Source organism: Monocercomonoides exilis (assembly GCF_001643675.1).
Source record: "Monocercomonoides exilis strain PA203 chromosome Unknown scaffold2-2631571, whole genome shotgun sequence".
In the NCBI taxonomy this organism is placed as follows: Eukaryota; Preaxostyla; order Oxymonadida; family Polymastigidae; genus Monocercomonoides; species Monocercomonoides exilis.
The window spans coordinates 161,268-173,800 of NW_027150547.1; the positions used below are offsets into that span (position 1 = coordinate 161,268).

Sequence of the window (12,533 nt, forward strand, 5' to 3'; positions counted from 1 at the left end):
ACAGAATTTTTAGGTGTCCGAATTGCAAAACCAGAAAAACTGTGTTCGCAGATACACTTATGAGGCAAAATATTTCACTTCGGGCATTTTCATTGAAAAATAATACACTTTTCATTGACTTTTTTTCTTCAAAAAACACAACAAAAATGTATCCATTTTTTGACATTCGTGAAATGCTGGAAAACCATATGTTTTGATTTCAACGATGCCTGCAAACGGATCTGATTATATGACTTTTTTTGAAATCTGAAAAAGTGAAACAAAGTTTTGAGCGAATTAATTTTTTTGTGCTTTGTGCAAAAAAAGCTTGAAAGTCCGAATTTTCCCCCATATGAAAATTTTCAGATTGGGAATTTCAAAATTATTGCTTTTGCTGCTCTTCATATTCATTCGATTAAAAAATTAGCATATTTGAATGTTGCTTAATGTCAATAAAAACACAGTTTTATATTACATGAATTTATCACGACAAGAACGAGTTACAAACCTGTGTCAAAATTTTGAACAGTTGGGAAAAGATGGACAGATCGTCGAAATCGATGAAATGCTGCTCAGACGAAGAAAATATTACCGTGGAAGAAGAAAAAAGCAAATTTGGCTATTTGGCATGGTCGAAAAAAATACTGGAGGAGGACAAGGAAATTTCATCATCATTAGAGTTATGAATAGAAAAAAAGAACAATTATGACCATTAATAATGACAAACGTTACCCCAGGTTCTACAATCTACTCCGACGAATGGAAGGCTTATGCATCATTGAAATCATTGGGATTCGATCATAACACGGAATGCCATAAATGAAGATACAAAACTGAAAAAAATTTGTGCACGAATACAATTGAAGCTGTTTAGAGTGAATTTCAAATATTTCTCGCTTCGTGTGGAATTCAAAATAGATATATAGACGAAATAATTGCTGAATTGATATCAACAAATGGAAAATCAATAAAATTTTCAGAATTTGCGGAGGGCATGTTTTTTATAAAGAAGTGGAAAATAAAAAAATGGGAACTCCGATCGAATTTAGCTACGAAGAATCCATAGAATCTGACGGAGATGATGATTCTTCTTTAACAGCAACAGAAGAAATGTCATCTGACAGATCTTTTGATTGCGATCATATTGATGAAAAAGATAAGGAATAAATCCCCTGAACAGTTTTTTTTATTACTCCTTTTCACACTTCAAACCCTAATTTCAAAATTCAAATGCCTTAAAACGCATTTATAATTACTTATTTGTCATTTCTATCAAAAAGAAATCCAAAATTTTGATAATTTAAGGGTGTCGATCTATCCCGACTAATGCCGACTGAGTTTATTTGAGTTACGAAATTTCAGATATTAAACAAGTATTTTATATGTGTTCATAAATGATTACAAAAACATGCACATAATATTTGAAGATTAATGATGTTGTTTTGTTTTGTTTTTTATTGTTTTCGAAAAATTCTTTCAAAGATCAAAAGGATCAAATAGTTAATAAAGCTGACAAAATTCTTTTGAGCCAATACATGATTCAAAACATAAAAGTTTCACGTTTTTCATATTGCTTCACTTTTCTTTGCACACGATTTTGATCATGCTCTTTGTGAAAAATGCAGGAATCTTAATTGCTGAGGATTTACAATTGATTTATATTGACTTTGAACTTGTTGAACAAGTGAAAACGTGCAAAAACGAATAATTTCATTGAAATGATAATATACATAATAAGGTTGCAAATGTTTTTGTATTCATCAAATATAATGAACTGGATGATTCAAAAAACAGTAAGTTTGATGTTTGAAAGAAGAGATAAATTAAAAAGATTAGCTTCACCGCATTCAATAACATTTCACAGATGTGCACCGAGGAGCATACTTGAGAGCTGAATAGAGTGAATCTGTCCAGATTGAACGATTTTTGAACAGCTACACACGATTTCATCCAAGGAGAAAACAGAAAACCCTCAAGTAGTTGATGCACGCAAAATGTGAAGTTTGATGTTTTGTTCTGGTTTATCGCCTTTCCTTTTTTGAGGTGAGCCTCTTTTGTTTTCACCATGAAACCTCAAGAAGATGCATTTATGTAAATTGCGAAGGCATTAATCGAGCGCATAGCTAATCTCCTCCACTTTTTGTGTTAAGTGATAACTGAACTCCAAAGATCGTGTAGGTGGAGAGTCCATTTATTTTACTATGTTGATTTGATTCGATTTTTGTATTCATTACATTTGGGAAGAATATCATGCTGGATCCATGAAATGTTAGCTTATTCAATGTAATTTTAATTTCGTTATTCAACATGTCCAACTGCCCCATCGTCGAAGAAGCAAGCAGTGCCAGCCACTCTCCAAATACCACTTCCTAATTATTCATCTTCATATCGATGTTGAAGGATGTCGCAGAAACAGAAAAGAATCCATCAGTTCCTTAAAATTTGGACGACATCTCAGGGAGATTATTGCAAACGATTCAAGCGCGAAATGCTTCCATTCGAGCAGCATGAAAATATGATGGAAATGATAAATCACTTGAGAAGCTGAGAGTTGCAGGTTTTTTTTATCAACTTTTAAAAGATAGCGTGACGGGGTTAAGTGGAGAAGAGAAAGTTGCAAAATGAATTTGGATCCGACTGTGAACAGCAAGCCAGAGTTTATGTTCCAGAACATATTATGAATCAATAACACAGGAAGCCATGTGCGAGATATCTTTGTTGTGTGCAGGAATATTTCAGGGCAGATGAAGAAAATGAAATTCCTGATAAAAAATGTGAAAAGGAGTGTTCAACTGGACTAATGCGATCTTCGGGTTCGACAATTTGACTGAAGAAGCGTTCGGCTTGATCTCATTCATCATCACACATCAGTCAACTGTTGTGCCTGCGTTGTCGACTGGTTTCGAGCCTGGAGGCTGAAATAACAATTCGCATTACGTATTAGCAAAGGAAATGTGTGCCACAAACGAGCATGGACTGGGATATATTGCGTCGAGTAAGTGGGTGCTGTTGTTGTTGAGGGTGCTGAGAGATTTGATGGCATAGGTTTTTATTTGTTGAAGGAAACCACATCTTGTTAAAGAATGGACTTAGAGCGTTATAAGTTAAAACTGGTTTGGATAGTTCGATCTTTGGGATGGACCATGAGGATTTGAAACGCATGAGGACTCTAACGAGAAGAACAGGGCTGCGAACACTTTTGATGCTGTTTAAAAGAAGATGGAGTTGTGTTGCATGCTATGAAAGAAGAAAAGAGAAGACGGTTTCGATGATGCAGTTCAACAACTTTTCTGTTTTGTCAGATGAACCGGCTTCTGTTTCGATGATCTTTCTGCAGACTTCGATTGTCAAGCTAAACTGCTAATTTGTAGTCCGCAGGCCACATGCCGAAAGAGGAAGAACAAAGTCGATATTGCTCCGGTTAGCTGCTCGAGTACGTGCATGATTGTTTGATGGCTTCGCTGATGGATCCTCTTCATTTGCCAACTCAGACACTGATAATAGAGTGGAACAGAAGAGCAGCTTGAATGGATCTGCAGCAAATTCAGAACAGAGCGAAGTGGGGATGATTGATGCCACAATTGCAAGCTACACCGAAGTTGGATTGAACGTGTTGAGAGTGGGAAGGTGGAAGAGGAGGTTGAGCGAGTGCAACAGCTTCCAATTTCACAAGTCATGAACAATTGAACCCCAATTGCCAGATGCCCAGAAGAAATATACTGTGCAACGCTAATTGGAAGTTGAAACAAGTGAGCGTGAAAGAAGGAAATGGAAAGTCGATAGGCTCATATCTGTAGATTGTAAAACGAAGAATGCGAACTTTTCGATTTTGACAAGTAACCAGGAATCTTCTCAATTCATCTCACTGCTGACAAATATGACTATCTTGCAGTAAGACACAACCGTACAACTTATATTTCGTTTAGCGTTTCTGCTTCGATGAAAACTCCCACTAAATGTTAATGCATTGCTTTGCTGTGTGAGGGCAGTCGAGAAAAACGAATTCCACGAGATCTTGTTTGTCTTATAAGCAGAAGCTCAAAGTGTCATTCTCTCGTCAATACTCGAAGGCTTGCCAGATGAGGCAGAAGTCACTGTTTGGATTCTGTTTGGACCGATATGTTCGGCATCCACTTCTTCTGCGATGTTGAAGAACAGAAGAATAACTCTGACAAGCAAAGAAGGAAATCTTGCAGAAGGAACAAATGAAGGGAATACACTTTGGGAACTGGCTGTGATCATTATAGCTGTTGCTATTGTTGATTATTCTGTTAACAGCTTTGATTATGTTTGCTGTTTAACGAAGGAAAGCAAATTGACGAGCAGAAGACTTTGTCGAAATTATGTTAGATACAGTGAAGAAGGATCAGAAAGCGTATGAGGTTGTTGCGAAGAAGTGTCACAAGAGGAGCAATAGGGAAGAACAGAGAAGGAGGAAGAAAAGAAGAATATTTAAAATCTTTAAGAAATTAATTGAAAAAAGAAAATACAATTTTAGCTGTCAACGGAGAATGTGGAGAAAGAGATAACACACCAATCTGTGAATTTAGGTGTGCGCTTCGGGGATATAGGCTTTACTGTCCGAAGACCTCTCCACAAACATCAATAGGAGCAAATATTTGTGATAAATATTTTATTACACAGTGATCAAATTAGAAATAAAAATTCAAAAATTTTATAGAATAACAAGAATAAATTATGAATTTTCTATGTTTTGCACTCTTTTTGTCAAATAAAATATTCTTTGAACACATATCAATTTTTGTTAAAGAATAATGAAAAATCTCTGTTTTTAAGAATTTTTCAATTTTTTGTTGATGAAATGAAAAATAAAACGTGAAAATGGGCGATTATTTTTGAAAACATTTTGTTTCATACAAAAATTTCGGTGCAAAAATATTTCGTGAATATCAATAAACAAAAATTGAAAAGTGAAAAGACTAATTGAATGCATTTTAATCTTTGATTCGGAAAAACCATTTGTTTTTAAAAACAATTATCATGTTTTTCTCTTTTGAATTAATATTTTCTTTCAAAAAACATACAATCTTTGAAAATTAACACACCGAAAAAAGATATGATTTCAAAAATAATCACCCAAATATTATCATTTGTGTTCATTTCTTTTTCATATGGGTAATAATTTATGAAAAGTCGCTACGGATCAAAAATTCATCCCATGAAAGTTAACAAAATACACTCCATTACCATAATACAAATGAAAATATTATACTTTCACAGTAATGTTTGAAGGCTCATAACAAACTTCTTCATGAAAAGATATATCCTTTTTCAAATAATTATGTATCAAATTTTTTGATCAAAATTTGAATTTTGGTTTTTCTATGTGAAAAGGGTTTTATTGCTTGAACTATTTTGCACTTGTTGATTCATAAAATGCACAAGGTTTTTATCGATTTTATTTCATCAAAAATTAGAGATTCGTTAATTAATCAAATTCTTATTTGATTAAAAATTTTCATTACACAGAATGTGCCTGGAATTTTAATAAATGCGTAGATTACTCCCACAAGTTTGATAAATATGAAAAACATACATATCAAAAGGTTTTCGTTCAGCTTTTATTTATATGTTTTTATTTAATAATTCAAATAAAATTATTCATTTTTTTAAGCTTAACAAATTCGTAGCTAATGATAGAGAGCCTAACATGATAGAAATGGCGATGTGGGGCTGCACTTCAGACTCGTTTGTGGGAAAAGAAGATCTGTTATTTAAGGTTATGAAATACCTGAGCGAGACGATATTTGTATCTTCTGTTGTAAAAAACCACGAAGATAGCAAGCAACGTGGAGAGTTCAGCATGCCTTGCGTATAATTGAATGTTGGAGTGAATCACATTATTCCATCACGCTATTCGCAGCTGTTGATATCGGAGCAAACAATCATCAACGGAGAATGCTGTGTGCAGAATGTTAGCATTCACTCATTGGAATCTACTTCAGCTGCTTTGGTGTATCTGAACTCAACAATTGTTGGGGATGTGGGAAGTCTTATCACAACTGCAGGGAGAATTCGTATAGAGAGAGCAAAGTTCACCTTTGGCCAGTCGTATGCGCACTCTAGCTGCGCTGCTGTTAACGGCACTAATGGAGAGCACTCGTTCTCCTTTGAAAATATTGCATCGTCTTCTGCCTTATAGGTCGTCCTGACATCCTCGTTTCCTTCCGAGCACCATTTTCTTCAGAAGTCCCTCTTTCCGTGCAATTCAACCATCCTTTCTCTTCTTCTCCTTCTCCTCCTTTTTATTCATATTATTATTATTATTATTATTATTATTATTATTATTATTATTATTATTATTATTATTATTATTATTATTATTATTATTATTATTATTATTATTATTATTATTATTATTATTATTATTATTATTATTATTATTATTATTATTATTATTATTATTATTATTCCATTCATTCACCATCACACAAATCATAAAACTCATTTTATTCTTCTCATTCTTCTCATTCTCATCGCACTACAAGAATATTAATCGAACCTTCTTCTTCTTCTTCTTCAAATTCTTCTTCTTCTCCTCGTTCTCCTTCTCCTCCTCCATTACCACCGCCGCCGCAGCCGCCGCCACCATCACCACCACCACCTCCTCCTTCTTCTTCTTCAACTAAAAACCTGAATGAGTTTCAGAAACCTCCATCGCGTGTGTCCCCTCGCCACATTCACCGTCGCTCCTCTTCTGTGAACTTCTCCTCTCATTCTCCTCTCCTCAGCTCTGATCATATCTCTCTACTTCTTCCACTACAGTTACTCCATTTGTGCCATCTTCTTCTTTGAAATCTTCAACAGTTTCTACCACAATTCCTTCTCGTCTATCAAAACCATCAGCTTCTGCTGCACCTTCTGCTTTCTCCTCTCCCTTAGTCACACTCTCTCAAGTGCCTGTATCATCCAGCAAGAAAACACCTCTTTCTCCTTCTCTTTCTCTTTCTCCTTTTCTCTCTCTTTCTCCTTCTGCTGCAAAAAGGAGATCCACAACCCCTCCTCCCACATCATCAGCAAACACTTATCGCCCTGTGCCTCAGACTGTTCCTGTTGCTTCAACTTCACCTCGTCCTGTGTTCTCTTCTACTGTTTCCTCTTCTTCTTCCTCTTCTTCTCTTTCTTCTGTTCCGTCAACCTCTTTCTTTTCCCAAGAACATTCGGTCTTTTCTCCACAAACAGCTGAAATTGATGAGCTTCACAACTCGTCAAAGCCTGCAGCATTTTCAATTGTTCATTCGGATGACTCTTCGAAAGGACAAACTCTTCAGCAATCCTCGTCTCCTTCTCCTTCTTCCTCTTCCTCTTCCTCTTCTCTTCCATCCTCAACCTCTCTCTCTCTCAATCAACCCCCTCATTAAATAGCTCTTCTCGCAGTGTTCTCCGTCAAACCGCTCCGCTTCGCCCGCTCATCAGCCATAATTCAGCACAATATTCTTCTCTTCCTTCATCTCAAGCAACTTCACTTCAACCTCTGCGCATCTTAACTCCTCCAATGCCTCCTTCTCAGCCTCCTCCTTCTCATCCTCCGCCTCATCCGCCTCCACCTCCTTCCAACCCTTCTCCTCCTCCTCATTCTCTTCCTCCACACACGCTTCCTCCTCCTTCGAAGTCTCCTCCACCTGTTCCTCTTTCTCCTTCTGCAAGCAAACTGCCTGCTTCATTTGTGTCTTTCTTTGGTACCACACAAACAAATGCTCCTTCTTCTTCGACTTCGTTGTCGTCTTCTTCTTCTTCAGTTGGATCAACAGATGATGCAAAGATGAATTCTCTTAAGACAGGCTCTGGTTCTTACACTCCAACACCAATGTGCTCAAATGCTGATGTTCCAGCTTCTTTCTCTTCCTTCTCGTCAATTTCTTCTTCTTCTTCCAACCAGCACCCAATCTTCTCTTTCGACTCGTTCTGTTTCGATGAATGAGTAGCCAACAGCAGCCACAACTCCGTTTTCAATGGTATCTACTGAATTTTCGATGTCCCCTTCGCTCAAAAGACAAAGCAACGGAACCCCACAAAGATCTGCTTATACTCCTCCTTCTTTCTCAGCAAGAAATATGCCTGCTGATTTTGCGTCTGATTTTGCTCCTTCTTCTTCTTCCACTTCTTCCTCTTCTTCTTCCTCTTCTCCTTCTCCTTCTGATGCATTAAACATTCCAATTTCACAACATTTCATATCAATTTGTTCAAAGCAACATTTATCTTCTTCTTCTTCACCCTCTTCACCTTCTTCACCTTATTTACTATTATTTGCTCAGAAATAAGCAAAAAGAAAACAAAACATTCTCAATGTTGACTCCATATTTGTTTCTTTCAAAGAATTTTTTGAAAGAAATTGATTGTAAAAAGAAACAGGAAATAGATGGAAAATGAGGTTAGTTGATGAAGAAAAATTGAGAATACAAAAATCGATAAATAAAGAATAAAAGAGAAAGAAGAGAAATAGGGGTTAGAGGAAGAAGAAGAATAGGAGAAGAAGAATACGATAAGGATAATGCAAATATCAATGAAGAACATGGAAAGGCTTCGCTATCAACTCCCTCAGCTACGCCATCGTCTGCAGAAACTGCACCACTCATTGCCCATCCTCAAGAGAAAGACCAAAGAAGGTTGCTTTTTTGAGTTGCTCCTTCACAGCTTCAGCCCCAACAGCACTCCCGGAAGCCGCACAATGTGGAACAAATTCAACCGCCCTTCTTTCTTCTCTTTCACCAACTGTACAATCTAAACATGCAGCTTAAGCACAAACTATTCCCACGTCACCTTCGATGCTGTGTAAAACTCATACTCCAAGTTGACCGATGCCATCTTGCCGCCTTCACAATCACATAATTCAAAGACTGCAGAGCAGGATTTTGCAGGTTAGCTTCATCACAAACATCCGGAAGCTGCTTCTCTGAAGTTATTCAGCAGAAACCACAGAAACACATACGCTTCCGCATCCCTTTTCTCCTGCTGCATCTCCTCAAACAACCAAAAGACACTTATATCTCTTCTCCGACACCTCTTCTACCACAATTCAATTATCAGGAAAACTCCAATTCTCCTCCGGTTTACTCATTCTGCACGAATTCCCCAAACAGTTCCATCTCTGCAAAGTCCAAACGGCACAGTTCTTCCCCATACATCCTTGCTCACAGCACAGCATCGCTCTTCTTCTGCACAGCTTGCTTCTCCCCCAGCCATATGTACACAAAGTACCCAAACCCCTGCCTCTGAACGCCCACCCCCATTCAAAGATCTTCTGAAATAATGTCTCCGCATCACCCCCGGATCCTCGACAGCTTCCACATTAGCTACGACTGCAGACCTATCTTCAGCAACTTCAACAAACGTTTCATCTACACAGACGACCGCCGCGAGTGTGGCACCCAAAGCACATGTGCTGATTTTCACGTTTCTTGTTCCAGCGACACAGACGCTGCACTCATCTGTCACTCCCACGCCATCGACACAGCCTGCAAAAACACCCTTCCTGCCCAGACACCCCTACCCTCAATCCACCAGGAGATGTAACAGATCACTCCGATTCTTCCCTGTCTCTGCTTTCTGTCGTCTGCTCAAGAAGCATGAACGAACACAACACAACATTCGCACTCCATTTACCTTTCTTTACCACTGTTGGAACCACAGTTTTCATCCAATCATCCCGCTCCCTCTCTTCGGATCGTTGTGCTGAAACAGCGGAATCTTATTCACTGCGCTTACATCTCTTTCTTCTGCCTTTTCCACCTCCTCTGCCTCCTCGTATTCTCAGCCTTAACTTCTGTTCCTCATCCTCCTCCTTTCTCCATCCATCTCTCTCGTCCCTTTCTCCTCTGCCCTTCCTTCCCTGCTCCCTCCATAGTCCACTTGCACCTCACACTCTTCCAGCTCCCGAGCCTGAACAACCAGCCGCTCCACCTTCTCTTCATACGACACCTTCATTTTCTTCTGCTCCTGCTTCTTTTGCGCAAGCGCCGTCTGCTGCTTCTCAATCACCTCCTTGAACAGCGCCTTCTGCTCGCATATAGTCTTAATGTGCACTTTCAACAGCGCCATCAGCATCTTCATTTTCCTTCTCCGTATCGTTCGTCTTCTGCTGCACCGTTGCATCTACTCTTCCACCACCTCCTCCACCTCCGCTGTTTGCTTCTCCCACAACACTCACCCCGCTCCCCACTTTTGCAACAACCCCATTCCCATTCAGGTCTGGCCCAAGAATCACAGCACATCCATTTTTGTTGATCTCTGTTAGCTTCTCCTTGCACTTTTCGCACAGCCCCAACGGCAGAATCAAGGAAATCAAAGATGGAACTACCCCATTATACGCACAAATTAATGAAGAAGATATGGCAATTGTAACCACCGACCAGCCAGTTTCCACTTGCCAACCACGCTCACCACTCCTCATTGCTGAGCCCAGCACTTCTTCTCCTTCACCTGCTTCACCTGCTTCACCTGCTTCACCTGCTTCACATCTGCATTGTACTTCTCGCTCAGCTCCAGAATCTTCCTCTGCTGCATCCAGATGATCTTGTCCTTCTCCTGCAGCTGCTCTGCCAGCCCGCTCATCCGCTTCGCCTCCTTTTCCTTTCCAACTTCTTCTTCTTTTCTTTCTTCCAGCAAATGCAGCACAATCGCTACAGGCGACAGAACCACATCTTCTATCATCAGCCCCTCTGCCGCACCGCCTCCAGCGCCTTCTCCGCAAACTCTTCCACTTCATTCACTGCAACCATCCCCCTCCTCATTTTGTTGTCCAGCTTCATCACTCCTCATTCCTCGACCACTTCTATCGGTTCTCCAACCATTCAATGGCCAATGAAGCCAGCGATGGATTAGGCGAATTGTAGATTGGCAGGAACGCATCCACATCAACCGCTGTTAATAACAGCTTCTTCGACGACTTCTTTCTCAGCAAGTTCTCAAGAAATGGGAGCAAAGCAACAAGAAGAATGAAAAGTATTATTCATTGAATTGACACAGCACGTTCTGTTCAGCAGAGCGCAGCAAGTCAACATTGAAACCTCGCAGCGTGTGCAACATCCGCAGCGACAGGAGCAGTGACAGCTTCATAACCATGCAGCTTTTGCAGCTCAGCTGCTTTCTTCACAACTATCCTCAGCCGCCTAACGATTTCATTCAACCATGCCACTTCAAGCGTTTATGAATCCTCCATCTTCGAGGCATCCGAAGGGTAAAATGCACGTTCAGACGAAGATGCTAATAACTGTCCATTCCCTGTCACCTTCTTCTCTTCTCTTATTGGACCCAGGAATGATAAAGAAGATCTGCGTGCTGCTCCACTCGAAGAAGACGAAAAAGACAAAGGTGCTGAGCAAAGAGACAACTGAATCGCTTCCGCTCCCGCAAGAAGCTTTTTGATACAACTCATCACACAAAATTGCAGCTGCTTTCGAGTCACAAACACAAAGTCCATGTTCAAATTATAAACGCCAATCATCACCGAAATCTTATCTTTTTTGATTTGATGGAAAAGAAGGAACAGAGTTTTTTTTGGAAGGGAATTGAAATGAGAAGAGAAAGATGAGCAAAAAAGAAAATAAAAAGTTGAAAGCTATTTAAGATATGATTCATGATTATATTCAGACCATGAGATGCAATATCTTTTATTGTTTTTTTAAAATTCATTTAATTTTATATATTACGTGTTATTCTTCATTTATTTGTTATAACATTAATAACTGCTCAATATTAACAACTTTTTGAAATTCTTTTAATTTCTTTGAGGACAGTATCGATGAAAATTTCCTGTTTAATAATTTTTGACAAAAAATACTCAAATTAAAGCAAGTGAAAATCTATTTGTCTTTCTGCATAGGAACATTTTAAAAAGAAGTCTATATTCGAAAAATTAAAACGTTTTATACGAACAATTGAAATGAAAACATGTATATAAAAATAAATTACTCAGTAGCTTCAGAAAACAAGAAAAACAATATTTTATAACATAAATATGATTTGACAGCGAAAATAATATATGAAATCTGTTTTATTGAAACGCAATATTCGGAGATAGGGTGGCAAAACTGAAAAGAATAATACTCAGCAATATATGATGGTAACGGAATGATCAACATTTTTTGATCATTTTTGATCCTCTTTTCGGATCAGTTAAACATTTGCGACTTTTCAAAAAGAATGACCCATATATGATTTATTTAAGTGTTTCGTACTTTATTCTAAGCCTGGGTGATGTACTGACTTTTGACGTAAACCTTTCGATTCCTGACTGACGTGACAAATATTTTCACGTCAGTCAAAAATTTTTGTGAAATTTAATTTTAATTTTGAAATAAAAAACATTAAAAATAAAAAATCCATTTTTTTTATTAACTTGTTCAATTTTTTTTTAAATTTCATTATTTTCTCAAATCATTTATACCATAACATGATTTTCACTGACGAAATGGTCAAAATCGGAATTTTGAAACTTCTTTAACGTCAGTGACGTCACGTCAGGTAACTCAAAATGTTAGAGTTGGAAGAAGAGCTGGAAAATGAAAACTTACCAAAGGAATTACAAGAATGTT

The 12,533-nt window shown here is 38.1% G+C and overlaps 3 protein-coding genes across 3 annotated transcripts; 2 read left to right on the forward strand and 1 right to left on the reverse strand.

The window, feature by feature from the left end:
* Positions 1 to 5,659: 5,659 nt before the first annotated feature.
* Positions 5,660 to 7,361, forward strand: MONOS_7915 (uncharacterized protein; the record flags this gene model as incomplete). The annotated part of the gene is made up of 4 exons (XM_067878280.1): positions 5,660 to 5,719; positions 5,864 to 6,051; positions 6,489 to 6,661; positions 6,766 to 7,361. The coding sequence occupies 4 exons, from the start codon at positions 5,660 to 5,662 to the stop codon at positions 7,359 to 7,361; spliced, it is 1,017 nt and encodes a 338-aa protein (XP_067735550.1).
* A 134-nt stretch (positions 7,362 to 7,495) lies between these two features.
* Positions 7,496 to 7,921, forward strand: MONOS_7916 (uncharacterized protein; the record flags this gene model as incomplete). Its single annotated transcript, XM_067878281.1, has 1 exon — positions 7,496 to 7,921. One exon carries the CDS (start codon positions 7,496 to 7,498, stop codon positions 7,919 to 7,921), a length of 426 nt encoding a protein of 141 aa, XP_067735551.1.
* Positions 7,922 to 9,054: 1,133 nt separating this feature from the next.
* On the reverse strand, positions 9,055 to 10,705 carry MONOS_7917 (uncharacterized protein; the record flags this gene model as incomplete). Its single annotated transcript, XM_067878282.1, has 3 exons — positions 9,055 to 9,486; positions 9,856 to 10,011; positions 10,085 to 10,705. The coding sequence occupies 3 exons, from the start codon at positions 10,703 to 10,705 to the stop codon at positions 9,055 to 9,057; spliced, it is 1,209 nt and encodes a 402-aa protein (XP_067735552.1).
* Between the last annotated feature and the right edge of the window lie 1,828 nt (positions 10,706 to 12,533).